Genomic DNA, 26,459 nt, shown 5'->3' with positions numbered 1-26,459 from the left:
ATATATATATATATATATATATATATATATATATATATATATATATATATATATATACAGATGACACCTTAGTAAATGTCTCAGACAGCGGGGAATAGAAGATGAGGTACCAGAGACCCCGTCATGGGAGAATAAGCCCATACACGGAATGTACCACCAAAACATAACTGAAGTGCCGGATATCAGAAAATCCTACCAATGGCTAGAGAAAGCCGGACTTAAGGACAGCACAGCACTCATCATGGTTGCACAGGAGCAGGCCCTAAGTACCAGAGCAATAGAGGCCCAGATCTACCACACCAGACAAGACCCCAGGTGCAGATTGTGCAAAGAGGCCCCTGAGACAATCCAGCATAACTGCAGTTTGTAAGATGTTGGCAGGCAAAGCTTACATGGAGCGCCATAACCAAGTGGCTGGAATAGTATGCAACAACATGTGTGCAGAGTATGGGCTGGAAAACCCAACGTCAAAGTGGGAAACACCTCTAAAGACGGCAGAGAATAACCAAGCCAAGTTCCTGTCGGACTTCCAGATACAGACGGACCAGTGGACAAAAAGCAGAGGAAGCCGTTGAGGTTGACATAGCAATATCAAGTGACTGCAACATCAGGAAAAAAGAACATGAGAATCTAGAGAAATACCAGGGGCTCAGAGAAGAGCTGGAGAAAACCTGGAATGTCAAGGCATCAGTGGTACCTGTGGTCATTGGGGAACTCGGGGCAGTGACCCCCAAACTTAAGGAATGGTTACAGCAGATCCTTGGAAATATATCAGACATCTCGGTCCAGAAAATTGCAATTCTAGGAACATCAAAGATACTTTGCAGATATTCTGGGGCAGCGGGTGAGGAATATATACATATATCTATATATATATCTATATATATATCTATATATAGATATATATATAGTAACTTAAATAATCGTCGCAACCCCAACCTCCAAGCTATAGAAACAGTCTTACCTATGATCGTCTCTGTACCACTCAAATGTGGCTGTTGGAACTGCCATTGCATCACACCTCATGATAGCAGGCTTCCCCAGATAGCCAGGCTGGTTCTTTATCTCTGTGATCATTGGAGGGTCTGGTGGGTAATATTAGGGAAAAATCAGCAAGAGTCGGTTCAGTAATTAGTATACACTGACCTTTGCTAAATAGTCAAGTGAGGTCTGATGGGGGAGTGCATGCAAGGTTGAAAAATGCCTGTAGACAATTAAATCAAAAAGTGTACGTACTAATGTGTTCACAAAATTTACATATATTATCTATACATAATTATGCACATAACGTTGAGCTTTATTATGACCACTGGGCCTTTCTGTCCAACAAACAGAGAGGTACTTACAGTTTACAGTAACTCTGACCTTCTGCTGGTCAGGGGGAGCCACACCATTGTGGGTGATGCATTCATAGTCCTCGGCCTGCTCCCTCTTGATCTCTGTGATGTCCAAGAACTCCCCCTCGCTCACCATCCCAACTAATTAAAGAAAGGGGAAAGTCAAAGGTTACAAAACATCAATTACGATGTGACCCTGTGTGCAGATTTATGGCCCATTACTTCAGGTACAGCATGTGCCCTTCCAGCTTATGACAGTATATGAGCATGCAGAAGGCCAACATGCAAATAACTGCAAATGAAGCATCATTCAATTCTGCCATGGAATATTGATGTAGAAAGATGGGAGGTGTGGTGGAAATCAATATCATGATAATTAAAGTCGTAATTATACGATAAAATGGCAGTGTTTGAGGATAATGTATTTATCAGCAGACACTAATGAAACATTTGTAATCAAGAAAAATGTATCATAATAAATATTTTGCCAGTGGCTGGTTCTACAGCAAAAGTAAAAAATAAATAAATGTACTAGGTCATCCAGAAAAACCAACACTCTGCGATGTAAGTGTCACTGTCACTTTTAAAATACCAGGGGAACTTGGGTACTATTCAACAAACGACCGGATGAGCAGGGGTGTAATAGCTAATTCACCACATTACATGGTGAGAAGAACATTTGGCTGTTATTTGATGTTGACAAACTCCCAGGTGAAGCAAAACCAAATTAGTCAGTCTAGCACTTTTCCTCGGGCGACGAACATCTCTTCAGAGGTGCAGAGTTGAGGGAATAGATTGCGAGTTATTGCTTCTTCATGTAGGGAATGAATGTTATTGGCTGAATGGTGGCAGAGACAGGAGAAAAAAAAAGAGACTGATAGTGCACATATTCCTTTCAATGAGCCAGCTGTCTCTATACTTCTAAAGGCATCAGGATTACAGTATGTTCCCTCCTCTTTCAACAAATTAAGGAACTCAGAATGTGTTACAGCATAATATAATTTCAGAGTTAACTATGAAGTCCAACTATTAAACCGTTTCTGATTACATCAATGTGAACCCCTCTCCAAGGCTAAACAAAAAAAGACACAAAAAAACACCAAACTACCCACAGACTGTAGACTTCAAGCTCCTATCATGAACAGCTCTGTGACAAGGAATTTAAGGACAAAAACAGGAACACACACCAAATAGATCCTAAACGCTACGATTATTCCTGTCAGAGATTAGTGCTGCGCTTCTAATTGAAGATTATACTTAAGGATTATTAGTGAGGCTACTGAGCTGGAGACAATTCACCGTAGCTGAGCAACGAATGTTGATGCAGTGATGGCTGCATGTGCCACCCAAGAGATTACAGGCAGATGTTAGGTGTTGTGGTGTTATTCAGTTAAGTCTTATTCCTTATTTGACTGGTTAAAAAAAAGGGAAAAAAAAGTACACCGTAGGTCTGTTGTGACACTATCCTTTTAAAATACCAAGTTTTCTTTAATAAATTAGAAGCAGATTTATTACTGCAGAAATGTTTCCATTTTTAATATGATCTATAAAATGCCTAGCTCAACTCATTTCTATATCAGAAATTTAAAAACCCAGAAAAATAAAAATCTTGTATGTGCAGCCTCCAAAAGTAATACCTGGAGACTGGGTTCAGAACCAACCATCAAACTCATTCAATAGACTGATATAAACCCGCAAGCTTTTCATCTTTTTTTTGTAAATTCTTGTCTCTTTCATCAACAAAGAATTTCAGAGGCAGATTTACTCTGTGGCTAATCTGCACTGTAAGAAAATAATTGCAGAAAATAATTTTTTTTTTATTGAGCTAAAACTGGGTGTTAAATTGAAAGCAATTGTGGGTTGCTCCAAGTTAAGAGTTAATAATGGTACAACGTATTGTGTTTACCGGACCAAACGGAAGAAGAAAATGTTCATTCCTCTGAAAGCAAACATTTAATTCATCAAATGTATAGCTTATTAAAAAGTAGTGTCATAGTCAAGACCACAACCAACCGAGACTAAGGCGTACAAAGACAAGGCCAAGACCTTTAGAGCGCAAGACAAAAAAGAAGACCACATAAGGCCAAGACCAAGACAAGGCCAAGACATTTAGATGCCAAGACCCAAACCATATAAGGTCTTGGTTTTGGCCTCTAAAGAATTGACCCTTGTCTTGGACTCAGTATTCCTTGGTCCTTGGCCTTGGTTGCTGTGGTCTTGATTACAACAGTGCATTTGTTGACCTATTTTGACAGAATGTCTACTTTCAGATGTACACAAAATATAGCCGCACAATCTGACAGATTTTTTTGCATTTTTTTGATAAAAATGAACAGCAATGTACTTCAGCATTGTATCCAAGTAAGCAACTAGCTATATTTAGCACCTTTTTAGACCCCTTAAGAGAGTTTTTGTTTTTCAAAAATATTGCAAGTTTTTTAATTTCTTGTTTGGGACTTGGGTGACAAAACATAAACCACCATTTGCTCTGAATTTACCATTTTCAGCAAAAACTTAGTAAGCAAGCCCCTCCCTACACTCCGAAACACAGGTAGCAGCACCTCTCTATAAAAAATTCTTCATAATAGGAACCAAACATGTTGGATCAGGCAAGTGTCATCTCTGCTGTGTTGCCAATCCCAAGGTCAGTAAATGCTTTCAAATCACATAGGGACGTTTTTGAGAAGAAAAGCCCACTCAAAGCATCAAGGGCAGTATATTGACTGCAAAAAAATAAATCATGCATCTCAAATTAGGCTAATAATTGGTTCAAAATATATGCAGTATTGTTTTAAGTAATAAATAAAACTGGCGCTTAAGCAGTGCTTCATAGTTTTTTCTTATGCTAACCTGATCATTAACAGATACATTTTATAAAATAAAGATGTTCAAATAAAATATCACGTAGCGATCAAGTGCTAGACATAAAGAATAATACAACAGAGTGGGAAGAAGATGCAGTGATAAAAGATAAGCAAGATGTGAAAAAAAGCCACACAGAGAGGAAAGTATTGAGGCATCAAGTTGGGTTTTTGATACGGTTGTTTTTTTTTTCACTGACATTTCATCGACAGCTCCTACAGACTGTATGATGTAATATGACAGCCCTCTCTTGCTCCATCCCCTGAGATCTGCGATCCTGCCTTGCACACTTCTTTTCACTTTGGCGGGAGATCATATCTTAGCAGAGACGGCCTCTGGCACTCCTACAATGGTCAGTAAAATACAGCTCCATCAACCACTTAAGGCTTTTGAAGGAGCCTAACTCCTGACCACCAGAGATAATTGGATTCCACCTTGGAGGAAAGGGGAGGGGGTGATGGAAAAAAAATGGAGAAAAGGATAAGGCTTTCTCCAGCAGTGAAATGGTGCTCTATTTCTCTGGTGACACTGACAGCTTGAGTGGATCTTCAGGGTGCTTGATTTCTGGGCTCCACTGATTCGTTTCCATTACAAAAACCACAATAACTGCAAAGAGGTCTGAAGTTTGCTAAAAATGAGAACAATGTAATTTTTGTGGGGACTCTAAAAGGGGTGGAATTATGTGTTTGTTTCAGTTTCTGTGAAAAATATTTGCAAAAACAGTGCTGATGTGATTTATTTATACAGTAAAGATGTTTTTATTTCTAGATACAAGTTTTTATTGGCATAATCTATGACTAAAAAAACTTTCTATAAAAGTCCAAATTTTTTAACAGAAAATATATTGATCTAAAACTTTATATTTGAGCATATACTGTATTTTGTTGGGGGGGGGGGAGTCCTGTTACAAAAACGTTGTTAAAGCATTTCCCGTTGAAATACACAATAAGTTAATTTAATAAAAAAATACTTTACTAATTCCAGAGGGAAATTAAATGTTGCAGTGACTCATAACTTAACTTTGAACCCGGTGTTGTAGGTATTGATAGCTGTGGGCAGGCAGGATCTTCCTTAGCAGTCTGTCTTGCACCAGATGTGGAGAAGCCTCTTACCGAAGACACTCTGTTACCGCTTAAAAATGTTCTAAAGAGGAGGCTCACTATTGTCTATAATTTTCTTCACCTTATGAAGAATTCTGCGAAGGTTTAGGGTTGCCTTCTTTATTAATTTTAAGTCATTAGCTCTCTAGTCGAGTTTGTTCTACAAGTGAACACCAAGGTATTTATACTCCTCCACCACCTCCACGTCTTCTCCCATGATGTTAATATGTTTCTACGTGTTCCAGTTTCTTCTGATATCTACAACCATCTCCCTTGTTTTATTAAATAATCTGGATCAGATGATTGTTTCCAAACCAATCCAAAAATTGGTTCACCAGTTCCCTGTACTAATTTTCTTGTCAATCTTTGATACACCCAATGATTGCAGAGTCTTCGGAGTATTTCTGTAGATGACAGGGCTCTGTCTGATACTAGAAGACAGACATGCGCAGAGTAAAAAGGAATGGAGAGTACCATCCCCTGGGCTGATCCTGTGCTGCTGATTGCTTGATAAGACACCTGACCCTTCAGTCTAACAAACTATGGTCTGTTTGCAGGTAGTCTTTGATCCACTCTACCTGAGTCTTCTGGAGACTCTCACAAACTAAATCAAGCTGAATCTTGCACTGGAGAAATTAAAGAACATGATCACAGTGCTGTCTGCCTTGTCTAAATGACAATAGGTTTGTTGAAGCAGGTTTATGATGGCTTCATCAACTCCAACTTCATAGTTATAATAATCTGCAGGGGATCTTGATAGCTGCTTGTTCGCTTGCTGAGGTGAACAAAAATAAGTCTCTCTAGGACCTTTGTAATGTGGGATGTCAGAGAAACATGTCTATAGTCTTCTTTGGCAATCGAACAAGGCAGGAGGTCTTCCACATCAATGGAAGTGTCTCTTAGGTCAGATTAAGGTTGAAGAGGTGACGTAGAATCCCACAAGCTTTTTTTAGCTTTCTGCCAAAGGTTAGCCAATATTAATTTGAAATGTTCTAGTATTTCAAATATGCCATGGTGCCACACACCCTAACAATGTTCCCGACACCTCTGAAAGACAAACAAACCCATGGCATCATAGATCCTCTGCCATAGTTAGTGATGACTGGGTCTTTAATGATAGATGGTTGAGGTTATCACATAAGTGATATACAACTGTGGCACAAAAAGAAGTACACAGATGACACATCCATTGTGGGTTGTATCAGGGACAACAGAGAGGAGGAGTACAAGAGTCTGGTGGGGGACTTTGCCCACTGGTGCTGCACCAACCACCTGGAACTGCACATCTCCCAGACGAAGGAGCTGGTCATAGACTTTAGGAGGAACGGACCAAAGACTAATCCGCTACTACTGGAGGGGATTCATAGAAATACCTTGGGGTTTGGCTGGATAATAAACTGGAGTGGTCAACACACACCAACCACCTACACAGGAAGACACAGCATGATGTACTTCCTAAAGAGACTGAGGTCATTCAACATCTTCAATAAGCTGTTGGTGATGTTCCACCACTCTGTGGTTGCCAATGTCCTCTTCTACACCGTGGGGTGCTTGGGGACCAGCACATCCATGAAGGACACCTCCAGACTGGACAAACTGGTGAGGCGAGCAGGCTCTGTGATTGGCAAGAAGCTGGACTCTCTGGGGACCGTGGTAGAGACAAGGACACTTAACAAACTGCTGGACATTATGAACAACGCAAGCCACCCTCTGCACACTGTCTTCACCACTCAGAGGAGCCTGATCAGTGGGAGATTGCTCATCCCCAAATGCAGAACCAACAGACTGCTGATCTCCTTCGCTCCCCAAGCCATCAAGCTGTACAACTGCTCATTTGGGGGAAGGAGGAGGAATAGGAAGGGGGACAAGGGTCAGCACCCCCCTCATTGGACATCTCATGCAAAACATTGCCTATTGTCACTATATGCAATATTCTTTTCTCTCACTGTGCAATAACACATGTCAACTACTGTTTAGCCTGTGTAATTTTTTCAGTACATCTTTGCAGTATAAGTGCAATATTCCAAGTCAACTACTGTGTAGTTTGTTTAATTTTTCACTTATTTATATGGTTAGTACATTTCTGCAGTGCAAGAGCAATAATGCAAGTTAACTACTATGTAGTCTTCCCTTAGCTCTCTACTGTGCAGGTATTTTTATTTTTAAGGGAAACATTCCAGGACATTTCAACTTTTTTTTTTTTTTTTATGCTGTTTCGGTACATTATACCCTCTTTTTATATTGTCTGTCACATTTTTATCTTTAATGGCATAATTTCCCTGAAGGAGTAATCCCAAGGGGTAAATAAAGTTGAGTATACGTCTAAGTCGTTGACCTTGGACTGAACTTCTCAAACTAAGGGAAATATTTAGAAAACTCTTCATAAGCACGTTTCTAATGATAGACTAGGAAAATTATTTTTTTCTGGTTTGCCTCCCTGTGAACCAGAAGGCATATTAATTTGGTTTAAAGGTTGGTACTAGGAATTACAAAAGTAAGGATGCCACTATCTGCTGCAGTCTACAATCATCTGATTCATTTTACTTACTGTTTTCTTTTTTTAGTGTTTTAGCTATTCTAAAAAGCTAAATGACATTTAATGAACAATTTACCTGGAGACACAGTGCTGAGACATGTCTGGCTGATTAACATTCTGGAAACTAATTTGGGACTTTTAGTGGATTTTAAGAACATCTAATGATCACTGTAATAAACTAGAAGCTTAAATTAATCATTGATTTTTTTTTAGAAGTAGTGATCAAGATATATTGGTGTGTCATAGTAAAACAAAATTGCTCAAATAAAAGTGAGAGAGTTGATCTTTATAGAACCTTTGAAAAGGCATCTATCAGTTATAACTTGTCTGACCTATAAATCCTGACTTTTCTTTTCTATAAATGTTAGTTCAGGTGCAGAAAACTGTATCCATTCCCAGCAATTGAAGAATCACGGAGCAATAGTACAGTAAATTGGTGTCAATAATTATAACAAGAAGAATGAAAACGGCAGCAAGCATTTCAACAAGCAGCAAACAGGATGAACCTGCTCGATCAGAGTTCATGTGAAATTATTAGCAGAAGCCTCCTTTTCTTTGAATAAATGAACACAACATTAGGTGATTTACCATCAACATAAAAAAAACATTTATATTTTGGTTCAGTACTTTTTATGTAAAAAAAAACAACAATTTTCAACTTTTAATTATTACCCATTCAGAATGGGTCAGTTCCAGAAGACCTTAATTAAGATTATACCAGTCAGTACTTTTTCCAGTCATCTGCTCACCGTCACAAATAGGGAAACTCTTGATCTGCACTTGTTTTTCTTTCCAATACAATTAGCAACAGCGTAGGCCTGTCAAAATACCAAATGTTTTCTCACAAACGTTCTATGAACAGTAAATAAGACATTGCCTGAGGTAATTACTGACAGTTCAAAGTGCATTGACGCACTAAGGTTACTAGTGGAAACTATGTGGTGTTTTATAACTAAAGACAAACAAACAAGCGTGTAAGTGCCAGAGATAAAGTTGAATATAAAAAAGACCTCCGCATTTTGCTAAACTAAAGAGAAAACACATCCCACATCTGCTGTTAGTGTAGATGTAGCTAAAAGCTGCTCTGTTTTACAAGGTATGGTTTTATGGATTAGACCAATCAACAATGCTTTTCCTACATGTTTGAGTTTCATAGACAGCAAATATTTTCTATGTAGCTCACTTCTACTTATTTGAAAGCATTGATCTCATTTTTGAAGCAAAAAGTCTCATGTGTCTTTCAGGTTTCTGTGAGATCTCTCTTCTGCTTTTATTCTTGACATTTTAATGCAATTAAAAATGGAACTTCTGAATGCACAACTATGAGGCTTTTTTTCAAATAAATACATTTTAAGCTGCTATGGATTAATGAAGACTAATCCTATACAAAAAATCTCCTCAAATGGCTGTAGTGATTGATTACTGTTTTTCTCAACATTTCTGACAAAAAAAAGTGTCTTGTACAGAAATTAACTTGACCTTTACTAGTACTGCCTTTTTTCATATTGTATATATTTTAGTAGTTTAAACAATCTAAGGTTCACATTTTACTTCATTAGGAATCAAGTCTTTCTTTTTTGGTTTTGTTGTCGTTGAAGTATTTTCCTCCTCCTCAGCTCTGTAATGAATCAGATCGCTCAATCAATCAATAATTCTATAAATAAATCTTCATTTGAACTAGAGGCCAATATCTTTTTGTCATGTTTGCAGGTATGAATAAGACAAGCATAAGACCTTTACTTTAGTTATAATGAAGAAGATGACACCTGGAAATAGTGGTGCAGCACACTATCGCTGTATCATGCAAGTAAGATTTCAGAAACACAGACACTCTGAAGGTATCAGGGACTCTAAGCAGATCCCTGTGACCTCTGATGTGCACCGGCTCCTCCTTATCCATGGCCTCCTGGTGTAAATTCACACATAAATACACACCCAGTCCATCCAACTTAGTCTCTTCTCCAGATTGCCCTCCCTGCAGTTTTTCTCTGCAGTCTCTGAGTAATGGGGACAGATGGCTAGCAGCTTCTTGCTGTTACTTTGGGCTCAACAACCCCTCCATCCCATTCCCACCCCTCCCACCTGCTATTTCCAGCAACCCCTGGTCTCCTACAACTGATAGCTTGGTTGTAGAAACTCCCATGGAATAGCAATGTGGGCGCTATCTCATTCTCTGCTCGCTAAGGGGTTATGAGGGGGTACGGGAGGGGAGGGAGGCAGGGTGAGATGATGGGGGCGGCTAGAGAGGGAGGATTACTGCTGACAGAGAAGAAATGCTGTAGGCTTTCAAGTGAGGACAACCGCGCAGAGTTTGTGATGGGAAGTTGTGTCTGTGTGTGTTTGTTGCAGGTGTGCATTCAAGCGTGCTTTCCTTTTTAGCTGTACACTTCTGTGTTTCTGTGGGTGTGTATGATCTCCACTGTGGTTGTCCCTGCCCGAGGTACTGTACGCTACTGCGCAGCATAACAAACAATAACTGTGCAAAGAAGGGCAAACATGGGTAGAAACACAGGAGAAGAGTGGGAACCGACCTCTGAGAGAGCCTACAGCTGACTGTACATACACCATTACAGTTGTTGGTGAATATATTAGCCCTGCACTATAATGACAGTATGTTCAGTAGTTGTTCCCCCTGACCTACTTATTATTGCTTTCTTGCTGTTGCTTCTATATACAGTACATGACAGTCTTAAAGCAAAACATTAAAGTACAACACAAAAGTGAGGACTAAAAAATCTCTGAAAAATCAATAAAATTCCTAAAAGAAATGACATAAGAAAAAAATACAGAACTCCACAATAAAGCAAGGTTTTAAAATCAATAAAACAGCCAGCTTGCTTAACAAGTAGGGACATTTTTTATAGGTTATTTAGAGGATAACTCAGTGTGCAGCAACACACTAAAAAATACATAAAGATACTTGGAGGTGTAGAAATAATCTGGTCCATTAATTGTGTTGCATAATCTTCCCTTAATCCATTAAATTAGACTTTTTTGCCCAAATTTATGACTCATGCACGGCAAGTTTCAACACAGCCAACCATCTTTATTTTAGTTTTGTCCTTTTTAAACTGAAAAAGATTAAATGCACTGTAGCTATAGACCCTGAAATACCACAAATAGTAAGTTGTTAGAACTGCAGTGGCAAATTAGATTGAAATTAGTAGATCTCCTAGCGAAAGGATAGTGCAGTGAGACGAGAAGATTAGCAAACTGCTTTTACCCTCCTTACAGCTCTTTTATACTGTTTTCTGTCTTAAAATATGCCTAAATAATTTCAGATCACAGAAAAAGGCTGTATTATTTTCAGTGTACAAAAGAATGAGTAATTTCATACTAAATAAGTATCATATGTACAACTACAAAAACTGATATGATATGACTTCAGGACTGGGACGGATGGATCATATGAGAGGAGAAAAATGTTGATGTAAGAGAAGAACTCTGCTGAAATCTAGACGTGAGAGACTGAGCAGGAAGCCCATTTACCAAAGCTTACATGGAGATAATTCAGAGACTAAAAAAATTAGGCTGTATGTCATTAATAATGGTTATGGTAAACATAGAAAGTAATGATTATGGCAAATAAATTTAGGCTACCAAGCAGTTGCAAGCAAAAGGATCAAGTGTCAAAATGGGGTATTAATATAAAAAGACTCAACAACTGATTCAGTTGGATAAAGTAATAGTGCTTATTTTATGTTAAAAAGTAAATGCATGTTATACTGTAACACTACTAGAATAATACATACTAAGATGTGATATTATTTTACCAGTATTAGCCATAGTTGTTACATTTAGGTACATGAAAAACAATTAGATCATGCTTTTACACATATAGTAGTACACATAATATACTGATTTTACTCAAGGTGTTGAGAATCAAACTCGTGTTAAGGTATTGTGTATTTTTCATTTAACAATTGCTTAAATGTGATGCAGTAAACTTGGTGCTCCCAAATAGATTAGATAATAGACCAATTCAACTCAGCACTCTGAAAAGGCCATGAAAAGACTGTTCTATCTGACTTAGAATCAGCAGGTTGTAAACTCTGATGGAATAACTACTACACTCATTATATCAAATACTCATATTTCAAACACAAACAGAAGCAAAAATGGTGTTATTTAGGGCCAAAGTTAACCATGTGGCCAAAGAGGGGCAGGATGAAAGGATGGGTCAAGACAAATTCTGTTAATTTAACTGGTGCACTAGAAAGAATAACGCATAATGTTTACTGTATTTGGTTAAGACAAAAAACTAGGAGAAATTCAAAATGGTTTAGGCAAGAAAATTAATGAACAACTAGATCTAAGAATGATGACACAGGGACAAAAATGTAGAAATGGATGCAATGTCAATGCTGATAAGCATTCACATTGTGTGTAAATAAAGCATGGATAGACTATAGCATGCAGCACAGAGACAGAGATGAACAAATATACTGGAAGATAAAGCCGAGGTGTTAACATAAGATATCTGGATATAACAACAAGAAAAGAAGAATAAGTAGCTTACATTTCTGGTCCTTCCATGTGACAGTGGGCTCAGGCCGGCCGACTGCCAGACAGTAGAGGTTAACATTCTCTCCCTCATTCACCGACACACTTTTGGAGATGTTTACAATTCTTGCTGGCACTGAACAGGAAAAACAAGATTCCACCATTAAACCCCGACCTTAAAATCACCTTTCACTTCCATAAATTATTGATACGGTTTGGCCTCACAGTTTATTAAGGTGTTAAGGTCTTTGAGTTTCAGACAGACAGGATATCGGCTGATTAATGATCTGAGCTTAGGTGCTTACTGAACCGTGCAACAATATGGCTAACCATCTCCTTAAAATGCAATAGATCTTAAGCCAATGCAATTGAATATTAAAATGCTCTCCTACTAACGCTTGATCTAATTTGATCTTTTGCTGCAAAGAACATCCATTAAATTCCTCACTTGTTGGAGTGTTTTCCTTGTATTTATTTAACATAATGACCCTAAACACAAAGCACTGGTGCACTACATATGTTCGAAGTCTGATAACATGATGGACCTTGAATTTAAATGACCCTGTATCGTTATTTTTAATGAGCCTTACTCAGAGATTTGTTACATCAACTCAGGAAGGTTTGCAGTGATAAAGCACAGATTGCAGCGCTGCTACTGCTCAAGGGTATAATTATTTTGTGTACTATCAAGCTCTTACTTCAATTGCAAGCAACTTGGAACCAAACATATGCAGTCATCTTTGCCAACATTTAGATCTTGCAGCCATAGCTGTTGTAATAATATCTGTGGCTCATACTTGTAACTAACCTCTCTTGTCTCTGTTACTTCAACTATTTTAGCTATAAAAAAAATCTGAAATTTTATTAAGCTGGTAATCTATAACTAACTATAAACCATAAATAATGTGCTGATGCAGGGCGTGGGAACATCCTGGCAGTTTTACATAAATAGTTGGTGTCACTCAAGATCAGTCATTTTCACTCACTGAGCTGCTGTCTTGATGACTGAGCCCCAGTCACCATCCTACAATGACAGTCACTGTATTTAGTCAGACAGTTGGACATCCCCCTGTGCATTTACTCTACTCAAGACAAATGCTCATTCATCTGATGCATGCCCAAAATCCAGTTTAGTTGTTAGGGAAACTTGACAAGCGTAAAAAACTCCCAAAAGGTCAAAGTTCTTCTGCAACGGATCTTCCTGTTTTTTGTCATTTGCAGTAATCTTTCTTCTTAACAATATAACTAGATAACATTGTCTTAATATTCATAACATAAAAAACATAACATTGCAATAAATATTGATTTTGAGTTGTGATGATGATACATTCATGTACAATGGGGATTTATACAATTGTTTTCAATCTCTTTTAGGACACATTCACCCCATTTACTCCCTATTTTCTTTTTATACAAAATAAAATACATGAAAAATATCTGGTTTTACATGTTTGATATGCAAAATTTTGAATACAGTCATAAATAATTGCATGAATCCTATCTTTTTTTTGCTAAGGTTCCCTTACTGAGTTCCAGCTCAACTAACAAATTTTAAAATTATTAACAAACATCAGATACAATTCTGGCTGGAAAGCTGATTTATGTTCTTTTCAGAATACTTATTTTTGTTTTGTTTTTCTGAAAAATGTTATTGTCATACCTTCACTGTTGTCTTTTAATCCATGGGCCCATGGTGACTAAGATATAAAATATGAGGTCAAGCTTGGGATATTAAGCTTGGTGTTCTTTTTAAACTGGTAGAAGGAGTTGGAAAAAGTAACACTGGAAACCACATTCTTTCCACCTTACTTCAATTTACTCCTACATCTAAATGTCTTATACTGTGATATACAGTAACTGTATGCTCTAAAACTATAAAAATCCCAAACAGATTGTAGAATGGAGAAAACAGGCAAACAATTAGCCTCTGGAATGACCCAGACCTAACCTCTATTAAAATGTGCAGAAAACTAAAAAAAAATAACAGAAAAATAACAAAACGCAGTTTATATAAACTTAATGACTGCTGATAAGAAAACTGGTCAAACACCAAAGCAGGGTTCTGCCAAGCCCTAACTGTACCCTCTGTCATCTCCCAATAACTTGCTGAGGGACATTATATCAAATACTAATAAAGAAGAATCTGCATATTTGAGTTTGTATTTACAATTTGAACTGTGATAAAAAAAATGAAACATATTCCTTCCATCCCCAAAAAAAGATATTTCAAATGCTGTATATATGTATATATAAATTGCTGGCTCTGGATATACAACTCTATTAATCCTTTTACTGCATTTAAATCTTACATACAGAAAAAAGTTGTTTCATCTCAGCTACTGACCTTGGACTATGAGGTAGACATGGGCGATGCGAGGTTTGTTATTGGCCTGAAAGGTGCAGGTGTACGGTCCCTCATCTGTTACTTGCACTTTGTCGATTAGAATGGAGAATTCTCTGTTGCTGGTGTTAACAAGCGTCACTCGCTTGTCCAGGGACCACCTATCCGTCCCTGTGAAAAGGATGTTTGAGCGATTCAGCCAAGCTTTGTGGGTCACCTCCTCATCAATCCGACATCTGTGGGGGAACACACAGTGGTTAAAAAGTGGGAGGGCTTAAACATAACTGTTAGCGTTCATCTTAAAAATCCTGTGGACATGTATAACATTAGTATACATTTTTCTTTTTTAACATAAAACAAATAGTGCCACTTTCTGAGTGATGCATTAGCTTGATTTAATGTAATGTTATGTGATAAAAGAGAGAAAGAAAACATAATGCATTAGATTTGGCATCCTCAGGACATTTGAGCTGAGGCAGATTTTGGTGTAAACCTAGGGTTATTACCCATGTAATTTAGCATAGCAGCTTCTTTCAATTTTGTCCCCACTACTCGAAGATTCAGCCCATTACGCTGCTATTTCATGAGCATATTGACCCTTTGACTGACATCTAGAATCCCTCCCCTATTGCTTTTACCAGTGCATTTTAGCACTATCACTGGTTATGCTGAAAACTGTTAAAATAACACTGAAATAAGGCTGATACACTGAAATAATATAAATAGGTGAAGTGGAAACTACCATTTTATATGTTTACCATTTTTCTGCACTTTTATGTGAGAAACGCACAAAAGTGTGAACCCTCCACCCTTCATACTCTTTTGTCGACTCACCCTAAGGCAGGTTAAAGGCCTTCAGAAGGATTCCCCACCCCAGTGCACTATGCTCATGAAAAATCATGTTTAGAAATGGCTTTTACTATAATGCTCCACTTGTTTTAAATAAAAGAGAAAAAAGAACATAGACTGGGAGAGAAGGAGATTAGAATAGACAGGAGACAGAAGATAGAGACAACACAAGATCTTAGGAGTCTCCGTCTAGAACTAGAGAGAAACAACAACAGAACGAACACAAGAAAAAATAGGATCAGAGATACAAACAACCATTGCATATATAACATCAATAAAATAAACACCCATACCCCAAAAACCTCAGAGTGTAGACATGCCAGGTTAATCCACATACAGGTATAGGGTTGAAATACACAATGTGTTTAGAGCAATCAGGAAAGGCTCAGAAACCCACAATCAATTAAGCATTTTCAATAAACTGTGTGTTCTACCTGTTGTATGAGCTCAAAAGTACAGACAAATAAGTGAAACACCAATCTTTTTTGAGCCTGTTAGAGCAGCAACCACACATAAACATCCCTGCTGGTTTATACTGGGGGAATATCTGGGGTAAAGTCTTTCTGGGGTCTGAGCATTAGACTATCTCATCAGTAGAGTTAGATGAAAGTGATGTTTAAATGGGTAAAGGGACATACAATTAACATTTTGAGTTGTGAACAGTTTGAAAAATGTTGTTTTATTTTCTTCCACTTCACAATATTATGCTTGTGTCCGTGTGATATAAAAACCCCAATAGAAATACTGTATATCAAAATATGTGGTTGTGACATCAGAAACTGTCACATGATTTAAGAGAGGTATTAATACTTTTGTTAGGAGAAGTATGACACAGATTGTGTTTAACTTTCTTTTGGACATCTCTGTGCAGCATTCTTTAACATTTCAGAATAATCAGACCTCTATTCTTCTAAAAAATATTCCATTTGTGGCTGTTTCACTAAGAGTGAGTGAGCTCTCTCTATTCATTTAAGAAAAAAACGCTGTGACTGCAAAGGCAAGAGCACATCATTTATCTCATTATCATTCCCATCAAACCATTCAATGACCCCATCTACTGAGTCAGCATTGCTTTATCTAGCTACAAATTTTGCACCACTTCCTTTTCCTTAATTTGTTTTTAAACCCTTTTGCAATACGTTTAAAATTTGCATGCATAATCCCTGAACAAAAAGGGGAGAAATGATAAACAATTTAGCTGAGATGAGTCATATGTCCAAAAACAAACTATAAGCCACAGATTGCATGAGAAAGGGGTTTCTACCTTTATTCACAGCTTAGTAATTCGTGGTGTTTGAGGGCAAACTTTGTAAACCTATTTGTCTGCAAATCAAGACATTTTTTCCACACTGAATTAAAGCTAAGAGCAACAAATTGAAAAATCTGTCAAACAATGAGAAGAAAAATAGCTGTGTTAGCTGGGGCGCTGTAATTTACTTTTGTTTTGTTGTGCAAAACCTGACACAAATGCCAAAACTCTGACATCTAGTGCTTAGCTTGGCCACTAGATGTCCTTAAACAGCTTCAACTATTAAGAAAAAAAAACCTTTTGAAGACCTCATGTTTAATTAATATGACCTGGATAAATATCTCTGAGGTAGATCACTTCTTAACTTACGGGCAGTGATACAATGCATAACACCCACAGTATAAGTGAGTTTGAAAATCTTTAACAAATACCCTGAAACACACTGATCTGCTGTTAAGGTTGAGACCTAAAAGTAGAGTGTTCCTTATCATGCTGATAAGGATTAGTAGCCTGTTTGTAGCTCGGAGGTTTAAATAGAGAGACAATCTAGTGATAAATCCCTCCATAGAAATTCATTATCTATGTACACACATCATCTAATAATCTATTTTTAAAATTAATCACTTCTGCACTGATGCTGTTGCAATGAGACTGCATACCCAGAGGAAATGAGTACCGTAATAACATCAACTGAGCCTCATCTTAATGGGCTGCATCAAAGCCAATACAAAAGCATTGTCTTAGGCATAACAGAAGTATTTGTGCCACTTGGGCATAAGCAATTAAATGAAAACAAAGCTGTTAAGTATTTTGTTTAACAGTTATGCACTGACCAACACAGACTAAACCCAAAACATATGTTTTTATAATAAGTTGTACTGACTCATGTTGCAGTCATCATCTCTAGTAATGCGGTTTGCACTTGATAATAAAGTTAATAAAAGTAGATATAATTTTGGAAGAAAGTCACAGACAGAGCAGATTTTATAGCTTAAGTTTGGGCTTAAAATAAACCCTCTGTATTTGACTTTACTACATCACTAAAGCAGCTTCAGGCTACACGTCTTCATGACAATATAGATCTTGCTTCTTTGATTTTCGACTTTGGTAGAGACTTGCTGATGCAGACAAATATTGACAAAATTGTACTTGGCTTCACAACAAGTTTGATTTTCGAGAAAGGCCAACTTTCTTTACAAATAAAAAAAAACTGAGGCTAAAAGACAAATTTGTTCATATCTGTTAGAGATGTGTAGACTCAAAGGTGATTTAAGTAATGCTGACAGGGTTGTTTTTTTTTAGATTGCTGAGCGCACCGCCATGCCAGGTCACATCCAGGGGAAAAAGTAAGTAAGCTTTTTTTTTCCTCAGTTGGGAGCCAGGAAAAGCTGTGATTTCTACTTTATCACGCACAGTACGATAGGTCCGGTTTGAGAGAGGATGTTCACCTATCAAAGAATGATAAAAAAAAATGAATTGGAAAGGATGGTCAGAATACTCTGAAGTCATTTTTTATGAAGGTAGAATAAAAATCCAATAAATACATTATTTATGACAAAACACCAAGGTCAATTATGAATTTCTGTTTGCCTGAGGAAGAAATATTACAGAGTCCATGTTGATCTTGCAAGCACACACAGCAGGACCTGCTGTCACAGATTTATTTTTCTATGCATGTTATCGTACCATAAAACCAGTCTCAAATGAGTATAAACATGCTGTAAGTATTAACATGATGAAATGTAGGGTCATAGTCTACACTGATGCCTTGCAGCAAGAATGTCCTCAGATCTTTTTGCATGGAGTTTGCATATTCTCCCTATCAATGCATTGATTATCTTCCCACAATCGATAAATATGACTGTTAGGTTATTTGGAGACTCTTAATCGGTCTCAGGTTTGATTTTTCCCCTGCGATGGACTGGCAACCTGTCCAGGCTGTACCCTGCCTTTCGCCCAAGGACTGTTGGAGATAGGAACATTAATCCTAATAGACAAGTGTTGATGATAGTTGATAGAAGGCTAGTTTATGACTAAGCAAAGAAAGTCTGATGTCCTGCACACAGTATTTTTTCACAACAGAATTGTAAAATAATTATCAGAGTGAGTTATTACAAATTAGAATCAAAAGATGCTGGAGTTATCGTAAGCATTTAGCATGCCATAACTCAGGGCAGAGAAATGGTGCATAGTGTAGCATAATAGTGCCATGTTGATATAATTCTTTTGCAATAGAAACTTTGATGCTGTGAATATCAAAGTGCCAAAAGTATTTAACTGCAAATTTATTCTGTTTAAAATTTACACCTTTGTACTTTTTAAGAAATTTGATGCTCAATCCACAGAATTTAGTGACACCCTTTTGTAGACACTAAGTCATGAAATGCTGTATTACATATTCATAAGGTAGAAAGAAAAAGATACACAAAATGAAAAAATGAGTCTCAAAAGTGAAGTTTCAAGGCAAAACATTTCAATAATTGATTAGCCACAGACTTATAGGTCCAGCTGCTCTAATCAAAATACAGGCAGCTTTGCAAACATAGCTAGCCTCAAAATCACATTTCTTAGTGTTCAAATTGCGCACTTGTCAGTGTGAAGCACAAAATGACGGAGGAATTATCTTTTGAAACATAAACTTACTTTTTTGATACCATAGTGCAATGGCATCCAAAGAGGATAGCAAGTCTCAAAAGGTTGCTTATATTACTTCATTTTATTAAGGTTTACTAAACAAGCAGCTTATCAGACAAATCCAAGTAAATTATCACTGATACTAGCTTCCTTTGCCAGTTATCTATATCAACAATGCTAACAGCCTCTGGGTGACGGTTCAGACAAATAGAGGTTAAAGAGCCCTTGTGCTGACCATCAAACTAAGCCGCATGACGTTGCCAGGTATGATGGGCAGGTTCCTACACACAGCATCTGGCTAGGGCATGGTTCTGGTTCTGCTTGTCTACCCTAACTCAGCCCTCTTGTGTTGCAGTTCACCCTGGTGATCAGGAGTATCGCATTGGACGAGACTTATGAGCTGCAGCAGCATCACTGTTACAATCATTAATTTTTGGGCTGCTTTTATTTACAGTCCATCTTTATTAATAACATGGACACACTGGCATCCACTATAACATGTTTTTATTTTTCAATTAAACATTATTGCACACTTCTAGTGACAGTGATATTTGGTGGGGAGTGTTGGCCTAGTGGTTGAAGCAGTGTGCTTGGGCTCTGAGAAGGTTGCAAGTACCCGGGTTGATCCCCACAGCTTCCACTCTGGGTTCCTGAGCAAGAACCCCACACTGCTCCCCGGGTGCCACACAATGGCAGCCCACTGTTCTTCAAAGGAATGGGTTAAATGCAGAGAGTGGATTTCCCCATTGTGGGAGAATAAAGGGATTTACATTACCATTTGTCATTAATTTATTAAACACTGGGCTGCTATGTGACATCTACCTTTTTCTTCTGCATGTGTGGGACATTTTGATGCTTTGAACTGTTCAGACGGAAGTCTGATAACAGTCCCATGTGAACATTAGTATAAAGACCTTGCAGAAATAATTGTGTTTCGGCAATAATAGGGATTGAGCATCAAGACCTGCAGCGTGACGGTAGCCAGAGACAATTTTCAGTCACACTCAAACACATTAATATAGTTTACGTTGAAACAAAATCATGAGACTGTGAAAAAGCACTATGTGTATATTGTTAAATATGGTCTAAACAAGAACCAGACCAGATTAGTGCAGGAGGAAGGCCCATAATACAACAGTGCTTTTCTGTAACCACAACAGTCAGGATTGCAGCTGCAACAAAGCAATGTTTTATTGATCTCCTTTAATATGTCTTAAAAGAGCTTTTTATATTGTTAAAATTTCAACAACTGGCTACTTTAAAAAAAGATGGTTTCTCATTTTTCTTAATGTTTCCACTGAGCCTGTTAGTCCCGCTTATGAATTCAAGCTCTACCCGCTCCTTTCCAGTCCATATGCTGTGTACATGGTGTAAATTAAACTGGCTGGGCTAGTGCTTTTCTGCATACACACTCTAAAAGGGAATTAAAAGGACTCAAGAATGTTGGAAGATGACTATGCTGTGGGAGTCTTTCTCTTCTAAAGTCCCTGGGAACCTTCTTTGAGGGAATATTTCAATTGATTTTTTGAAAATCTAGGATATTTTACATAAAACATCCTGTTATATGAAAAAAAAGCAATGAACAAACTCACCAAATGCCAAAATCAACCTTTCTATTTTTTCAGTAGGCCTATGACCATTAATATGTCTAAGAGGAGTGAATCTCATATAGGTAGGATTAATCTGTTGACATTTAAAAGTTTATATCATTCATTTATGGGCTGAAAATATGGCCCACTGTAGTATTTCTAATGAATCTAGGAGATTCAGACTTGGCAATTAAAGCTTCATGACAGGTGGTGGAAGGGCAAACATGTTTTTCATATAATCAGTTGGTGCAGGTGTAGGATCAGAAGTTACCTCAAAGTGACGCTTTCGCCTTCCAACACTGTAATATTGTCCGGCAGGGGCCCGAATTCTGCCCCAAGCACACTGGACCCTGCCAAGAAAAATGAGAGGAGTGTAATGAGTATCCAATAATGACACCAGATGCTTCGTGGCTCCTCATCAATCTTAGCTCAGGTGCTTGAAGATTCAGCACCTAAACAAGTAATCTGCAGCGGAGATGTGTCCTGCATCCTGCTCGCTTACTACAAAGGAAAAGTAATAACTTTAGAAAACAAAAAGAGAGTCATAACGTCTGCACTGACCTCCATACTTGAATAGTAATTCAGTTTTAGCCAGCATTCTGGTGGGATGCGCATTCATTGAACAGCACTGATAATGAGCCAAGGGAAGAGGATTCACGCGGAGCTGCCGGAGCGTGAAATGAAGGGACACCAACAGTAACAGAAGGGATGCTCATCCTGCCTACCAATACACACAAGAACCGGAGCACATGTGCAAAAGCACAAACATATACCGTATTACCAACTCTCACTAGAGCAAACACATTCTGGAAGCCATTAGCTGAAGTGGAAAACAAAGTTGGCATCTATGAGTGTCTTAGTCAGAAAAAAAGGAAATATCCCAATAGTGTTATAAGTTCTGTACAAAATTGCTTGGTCTGCAAACAATGGCAGGAAATGTATAAGATGGCTGTATTTTGAAAACATAAGCAGGCTGCTCCCCCTGTAGGACAGGTGGCACTTTATACCTTGACTTTGATGAAATACAGCAGGATATCATATATGTTGCCTTGTGTGCTCCCTCCATTTTTGAAAATCTTTTATTCCTTTTTCCCTCAAGATGACCTCAATATCTCAACAGGCTTTTGCTGGGACCTAGCCTTGAGGTTTAATAAATGGTGACTTTATGAAATTAAGCTGCCATGCTGAAGTGCTAAGGAGCACCTCGAGGTTTTTTAAACAGACTTGCATAGTCAGAGACACATTCAGCATGGCAGATGAGAACCTGCTAAAGATGAAAGCCAGAAGTAATGCCAAGGCATATCTAAGAAAATTTAAAATGTGGGATCTAAATTAGAGATGCGTCTTTTGAGAAATCTTTATTTCATTGCACAGGGTAATGAGAGAGGCTTTCATTTTATAATGATCATGCATCACTAATCAAAAGGTTACTAAAAAGCATAATAAAGAATACTGATACCAATACTAAAGAGCAGTTTATAATCACTAAAAAAAACAAGCTATTCATTGAGATAAGGAGAAGCAAAATTACATTACAACATCTAGTGTAAGTATTCAAACCCCTTTGACCTATTTTCAATTCATCAGGTTAAAACCTCAAACACAGAGGAATTCTATTATTATTATACATAAAAGACCAAAACAACTGCACCATGGCCGCACAATAGCAGCACAATGGCAGCACAATGGGTTAAATGTTGAGAGTTCCTTTGGTGGCTCTGTACTTGTGACAGTTAAAGAAAAAATAAAAATGCTGGAAAAAACAAGGCTATGTGAAACAGAGGTATAGTAAAATATGGTGTGAAAAAAACAAACAAATATTAATCTTATTTTGAAAAATAAAGAAAAACACCTTTCTCAAACAAGCATCACAAAGTGCTGCACAATATGAGGCATAAAATACAAAGCAGCACCATATAAAATATATATATAGGGAAAAAAATACAATCATAGCATGAGGCATAAAATACAAAACAAACAAACAAAAAAAGAAATCCAAAGAATCTGCCTGCTTTGGTTATATGAATGCCAACCCACAGGTTAGGCTTTTGTTTCTTCACACATAGTATCATACCAGGAACAAACCCTCTTAAAATCACATTTAACTTATAGCACATGTAATGTTCAACACAGATAACCTTAATCACAAAGTATAGTCAAATGTTAACTTGAACAGCATCCGCACAGTAAACATTTTCCTATAGAAGGACAAGGAAGTTGTTTAGGAATCATGGAGAGTAAAGCTAATCCCTTGAAGCAAACCCTTTGGAGGCTAAAGACGACTTGAGACTACTTAAACGCATTCACTTCAAAATCCAACAAAGAAATGATTCAAAGTATTTATATAATAAGGCTGACTACAAATCCAGACTAGACTTTTCTGATATTTTCTCTGATATCTATTACTTGTTCCATGCCACGATTAAGCACTACTTTATATTTGCCTAAAACCTGAAATCACATAATTCACTTACATGTTTAGCTGTAATGTGACAAAACGGGAAAAGCCTGTAAATACTTTATCAAGATAGTGCAGGACTTAAAGGGATAAATATTGTTGGCCTATAAACATAACAGAAACCATCTATATTTTATATAGCTAAAGTGAGAATGCTTACACCACAGAGCGAGTGAGAGTATATTTTCCAAAGAGTCATGCTGTCAGAAGACAAAAACAAAGGCTGGGTATGGGTGCGTGGGAAAATGGTGGTGGAACGGGGAAACAAAAGCTTTAGGAGATGTTTCATGGGGAGATTTTGTGGCTCTTTTGTGTTTTTCCTAAATGTAAATTAAGCTTGGCTTCCCTGTATGGATGAAGACTCATACAGAAGGCTACGTACTTGAATGTTGAGATGTAAATTCATGTGTGACTTATGCTTGTTTCATTCAGTCCCTTCCTTATGATAGAGGCTGGATGTATTTGTGTATGTTTTTGTATATAGACATACCAACAGGGGACATAAAAAGAGGACAAACTAATGACGCTTCAGAAGAAAATTGGCCCTGAAAATCTCCCACTAAAAGCTGTAATCGCATTAATGGCTGCTGCTGCTGCTGTCGCTATCTAGGCCGACCAAAGATCTGAGAACTTGCTACAGCCATGAAAGCCTATAAGGAGGGGCATGGTACATTAGTGGTCTGACGTTCCAAAATGCTCATAAGTTTTAGCTTTCTTTTGTTTTAATGCTTTGAAATAATGCTGCATTGCTTTAACAGAACCCGAGCGTCCTCTCTTCTAGTCGTCAGCTGTCTTTCAGCTGTTCCCTTTAAAGTGCTTCTTACTCCACACACAAAGCGGTTTTTTTTTTTTGGGTTAATTTAATTCAGTTCCAGAGCTTGGAGACATGTGTGACATGCTGTCATAGAAACATCCCACAGATGCAATTATAGCCACACACATAAAGAGAGGATGCTCCCTTTAACAAAATATAACACTAAGGCAAAAGCATGCCACACACACCCACAGCCACACACCCTCAAACATAAAACACACACAAACTTTCTCTTGCTTTGGACTGAATGATATATGCAAACACTGAAGGCTCTCAACAACACAGTGAAGGTTACAAACCAGTGTGTGTGTGAGTCGGGGTGTGTATTCCCATTTCCCTTCTCAATTCCCATCTTTGCAGCTCAATTGGCACCTCAAACTCCAAAACTTGCACCATCCAGTCTCCAAGCTCAGATACTGTGTAACATGACAACCAGGTCAACAAATGTGCCACGTTTTCCCTCCCTCATACTGGGTCAACAGACAAATTGAAGACAAGTACACATGCAAGACATGGAGGAAGCTGCAAAACATGAAGGAATTCGCTATAATATCTAAATAGGAAAAAAATCCCCTTTATGTTTCTTACTGAAAATAAGACACATACACACATACAGTACGCTATTATTGGAAAACTCCCACTCAGTGATTCATGCACTCACCTGCTGCACTATGTAACTCTTTATGACCTCTGCCACTCTCTCTGAATACAGCAGTGAAACAAGACCTGCATTTTAGCAATATGAAACCACCTCTGTTCTCCCACAAAGGTGCCCTATGAAAATTGCTGGGATCTCAGTACTTTTTATACCTGTGATTTCCTTGGCAAGTATCACACAGCTCCGTTGTTTACATGACCTCATCATGAGCAATATAGTCATACATTTTTATCAAAACATCCTTAATAATATCTGGCTACATGTTGTTTAAAATAGATGGCTTTATCATAAATTTTTTGTAGCTATTGAAAAGCTCATAGCATAACTTTGGTGTGATGTTTGATCCCTATTACTCAGCTGGATGTGTAGGATTAATTTATCTGTCCATTTATATGTTTGGGTCCAATCCTGAAGCTGACCTTTTATTGTGGTCCACAGATTTTCAAAAGGTGTGAGCCAACAGATTTGACAAAGACCCCTGGATAGGTGAAATATCTTCAAAATACTGTTTCAAAGTCCAGTTGCCTTCCAATTTAAGCCTGTTTTGTGGTTGCCATGATCCCGGTGACTGAGAATTTACACAGGCAATTTCTAAAGATTTCTTGTCAAGGCCTTTACAAAAGCTCAATATGTAGGCTTTGGATTTTTGGCCTGTTGAAACACAAAAATTTCAACTGTAATCCCAATAATTAAAGGTCAAAATGAAGAATTTGGAATGAGTTATCTTGCACTGGTTTGTCTACTATGTGTAATGATTTTATACAAGAGAAAGAAAATATCTTTCCCCATTACAGTACAAGATACTATAAATTGCATTACATTGAGTAAGATTCGGAATCTGATATTTTTTTCAGGTAAAATGACCTTTTAGAAGAAACTAGAATGTCACATTTAGCTTATTGAATGTTTTTTTAAATAGCGTTACAGTATAATAGAGGGATAAAAATCTTGTTAAACCATGAACAAAATAGATATGCCACATTGATCCACAGCCTTGAAGTTTTAGTTTGCATTTTTAACTTTGCACGTTTTTCCAATAGAAGATTTAAAAAAAAAACTACATGTACAGCATCACAATCACCTTAAGATATATTTTTAAAGCTAAATATATAATTTCAGGCCGGATTGTTAGGAAAGGTATAGCTTGAGAAATTAAACAGACATTCAAATGAAAACTGAAGATGTACATCAGAGATTTGATGCTGATGCTTTACTTTACTGTTAAACTAAATAAACCCAAAACCAGAGTGGCTGTGTAAAGTGTTTGCTCAGTGGCTCGTTGTTGGTCAGAGAAGCACTTAACAAATAACTCAGGGCACTTAGGCCTCTCATCAGTATCAGTTCTGTTATTTTCAAAAAACATTTCCATTAAACAGAAAACAACCATATAAATACTTTTACTACTTAAAATAATAATAATTATTATTGTTATATAATATTATGCAAACCATGTGACAAAAAATATAGTAAACAGTAAATATACAGTAGAATTCTAGTCTACATCTGATTTAACTCAACTCTGCTGTTTC

General features: G+C 37.5%; 1 protein-coding gene across 1 annotated transcript in view; it reads right to left on the bottom strand.

Moving 5' to 3' along the window:
• Nucleotides 1–26,459, bottom strand: part of iglon5 (IgLON family member 5) — a 164,369-nt gene that overhangs the window by 16,233 nt on the left and 121,677 nt on the right. The window contains exons 2-6 of the mRNA XM_015371900.1: nucleotides 21,272–21,350; nucleotides 14,683–14,915; nucleotides 12,355–12,474; nucleotides 1,347–1,478; nucleotides 965–1,085 (exon numbers count right to left, since the gene is read on the bottom strand). Coding sequence (XP_015227386.1) covers nucleotides 965–1,085; nucleotides 1,347–1,478; nucleotides 12,355–12,474; nucleotides 14,683–14,915; nucleotides 21,272–21,350 — 685 coding nt within the window. The remainder of the gene's footprint in view (nucleotides 1–964; nucleotides 1,086–1,346; nucleotides 1,479–12,354; nucleotides 12,475–14,682; nucleotides 14,916–21,271; nucleotides 21,351–26,459) is intronic.

This window comes from Cyprinodon variegatus, unplaced genomic scaffold, assembly GCF_000732505.1.
Source record: "Cyprinodon variegatus isolate N-32 unplaced genomic scaffold, C_variegatus-1.0 Scaffold66, whole genome shotgun sequence".
In the NCBI taxonomy this organism is placed as follows: domain Eukaryota; kingdom Metazoa; phylum Chordata; class Actinopteri; order Cyprinodontiformes; family Cyprinodontidae; genus Cyprinodon; species Cyprinodon variegatus.
Note: the sequence above shows the minus strand (reverse complement) of the source record. Positions and strands in the feature narration are given on the sequence as shown.